This window comes from Lactuca virosa, chromosome 5 (genome assembly GCF_052849685.1).
Source record: "Lactuca virosa cultivar CGN04683 chromosome 5, Lactuca_virosa_CGN04683_v6, whole genome shotgun sequence".
NCBI classification, from domain to species: Eukaryota; Viridiplantae; Streptophyta; class Magnoliopsida; order Asterales; family Asteraceae; genus Lactuca; species Lactuca virosa.
This window is the reverse complement of record NC_136430.1, coordinates 326,494,736-326,498,086: the sequence shown is the minus strand read 5'-3', so window position 1 is coordinate 326,498,086 and position 3,351 is coordinate 326,494,736. Positions and strand designations below refer to the sequence as shown.

At 44.8% G+C, this 3,351-nt stretch overlaps 1 protein-coding gene across 1 annotated transcript; it reads left to right on the top strand.

The window, feature by feature from the left end:
* The first annotated feature begins 1,898 nt into the window (after nt 1–1,898).
* LOC145113189 (uncharacterized) lies at nt 1,899–2,333 on the top strand. The gene has a single exon (XM_079049309.1). The coding sequence runs from the start codon at nt 1,899–1,901 to the stop codon at nt 2,331–2,333; it is 435 nt and encodes a 144-aa protein (XP_078905435.1).
* Nucleotides 2,334–3,351: the final 1,018 nt, after the last annotated feature.

The window sequence follows — 3,351 nt, the reverse complement described above, 5'->3', positions numbered from 1 at the left end:
TACAAGATCCAGTTTACAATATACTAGTTTACAAGATACAATTTACAATATACAGTTTACAAGATAGAGTTTACTAGATACAGTTTACAAGATACAGTTTACAATATTCAGTTTACAAGATACAGTTTACGAGATATAGTTAACAGGATACAAGTTTTCATAAAGATTACAAACACAAAACATTGGTTTACAAATAGAACAATTTTTATACATATACAACAGAAAATATAGGATTTTCTGGAAACAGTTTACATATTCAAGAAACAGAGAACATTCTTACAAAACATAAATACTTATGCACTCACTCCACTTTATGTTGATACTCTCTTTTCAAATTACTTGTATTCTCAAGGAACCCGTAGACAGGTACACCCGAGCTTTTGAAGATGGAGCAGTTTATGTTTTGTCTTTATCTTTTGTACAACTTTTTGGTTTCAGTATACAATGTGAAACACATGTAAATATTTATACTTTTTAATACAATGGTTGTTTGTACTTTGGTTACTATATTACATGTGTTGTGATACTACAAATGAAGTCCTCCACGCCCGGACGTTTCTGCCGTCTGGTTTGGGGGTGTGACAGTTATAGAGCACAGGTTGATGATCAAGTTGGGTACAAAGGAAGTTAAGCAGAAAAAAGGGTTCAAGGGGGAGACCACAACAGAGCAATTAATGCTGAGGTAGCCAAGCTAACAAAAGCAGGAATCCTAAGGGAAGCGATCTTTCCAACCTGGATCGCCAATCCCCTTATGGTAAAGAAGCATGACGGCTCGTGGCGTATGTGTGTCGACTACTCTGACCTGAATAAGGCGTCTCCTAAAGATTGTTATCCCCTCCCAGAAATCGATCAGAAGGTCAAATCGCTGTATGGATTCAAGTTAAAATGTTACATGGACGCGTACAAAGGGTGCCATCAGATCCTGATGAGCAAGGAAGACGAAGAGAAGACAACCTTCTACATAGACCACTGAGCCTTTTGCTACACCAAGATGCCATTCGGACTAAAAAACACAGGCGCAAGATACCAGTGACTGATCGATTCCGTATTTGCTAAACAGATTGGAAGGAATATCGAAGTATACGTTGATGACATGGTCATCAAAAGCCCAGATGAAGGAAAGGTACTAGAGGATGTAGAGGAAACCTTCAAGACATTAGAGAAAGTCAAGATGAAGCTAAATCCCAGCAAGTGCACCTTTGGAGAAAAAGAGGGGCAGTTCCTGGGGTACTATGTCACTACGCAAGGAATACAGCCCAACCCAGTCATGGTGGATGAGTTCATGGAGACCACGTAACCAAGCACCCTCAGAGACGCCAATGCATAAAGGGAAAGCTAACAGCTCTAAGTCATTTCATATCAAAATCGGTTGAGAAGGCTATGCCGCTCTTCCATACACTCAAGGGTTGTATCGAGAAAAAAAACTTCCAATGGACGGGTGCAGCGGAGGCAGCACTTCAGCAAATTAAAGAAGCCCTGCATAAATTGCCCACACTGGCTAGTCCTATTCTAGGCGAGACATTGCAAATGTACCTCTCAGCTTCAGCAGAAGCCATCTCCTCGGTTTTGGTTGTGGAAAGGGAAGGAAGGCAGGAACCGGTCTACTTCGTTAGTCGGGCATTGCAGGGCTCCGAGCTCAATTATCCCACTCTCGAAAAACTAGTTCTTGCACTTATTTATGCTGCACGACGCCTAAGACGCTACTTTCAAGCGCACCAGATAAAAGTATTAACAAACTATCCAATCAAGCAAATACTGCTCAAGCCAGAGACATCTGGACGGCTCACAAAGTGGGCAATCGAACTGGGCGAGCACGACATTAACTACCGTCCACGAACGAGCATCAAATGGAAGGCACTTGCAGATTTACTACTTGAAATCCCCTGGGAGGGGAAGACATGAACCAGGAAGGAATACCAGCGACAGGGAAACCACCAAAGGACAGCCGGAGATGGACTCTATACACGGACGGTGCATCTAGCAGGGAAGGCTCAGAAGCGGGCCTAATCCTAACCAGAACAGAGGGGGAGGAAGTCACATATTCCCTTTGTTTTGACTTCCATACCTCCAATAATGAAGTGGAATACGAGGCCTTGCTCAACGGCCTGCGGTTGGCCAAACAAATGGGGGCGGAAGCAGTGGTAGCCCTGACAGATTCAAGACTAGACGCCAACCAAATCAACGGAAGCTTCGAAACAAAAGATAAAAGGATGGAGAAGTATGTCAAGATAGTACAATGGCTTTTCAAGCCCTTCAAAGAGTTTATCATCAAACAAATACCAAGAAGAGAGAACAGAAGGGCACATGCCCTAAGCAAACTGGCGTCGACATGATTTGACCATCTGTCCAAAAAGGTCCTAGTGGAGGTACTCAAAGAAAGAAGTATAGACGAGCGAGAGGTAAACACCTTGACGGCGTCCAGGCGCACGTGGATGACCCCACTGATCGAATATTTGCAGCACGGTATTTTACCAGACAGCCATGAAAAGGCCAGGAAAGTATGTGTTAAAGCACCCTCGTATGCACTCGTGGATGGATAATTATATCGGAAGGGATTTACGACGCCTTGGCTAAAATGTGTAGACGAGGCTAAAGGCAGAGAAGCACTCCAGGAGGCACACGCTGGTCAGGCAGGCGCACACGAAGGAGCGCGCGCTTTGGCAGAAAGGTACTCCGCATGGGCATTCACTAGTCAACCACACATCAGGACGCGGCGGAGTTAACAAAAAAGTGTGTGGAATGCCATGCGTATTCCCCAATCTAGGGGAACCCCTAAGCTCCCCTGACAAACATATCCAACCCAAGGCCATTTTACCAATGGGGGATAGACATCATGGGGCCGTTCCCAGAAGCCCCAGGCAAGGTAAAATACCTGATCGTCGCAGTAGATTACTTCACAAAATGGATAGAGGCTGAACCATTGGCATGTATATGGGGGAGGTACGTAATCAAATTCATGTGGAAAAACATCGTGACCAGATTTGGAATTCCCAAGATACTCATCAGCGACAATGGGCTGTAGTTTGCTGAGAGCCCCTTCAGAGATTGGTGCACCGAAAAAGGAATCACGTAGAGGTTTACATCGGTAGCGCACCCTCAGGCAAACGGCTAGACAGAGGTGACCAACAGAACGATCGTAAATGGAATCAAGAAGCGTCTTGGGAAAGCTAAGGACAATTGGGCCGAAGAACTACCGACTGTACTATGGTCATACAGGACAACACCAAGAGTGGGCATGCAAGAAACTCCATTCAGCCTGACATACGGTGCAGTGGCAATGCTACCATTGGAACTGACAGTGGGCTCGCTAAGAGCAACCCACTCCAAAGAAAAAATCAACTCCCAAGACCT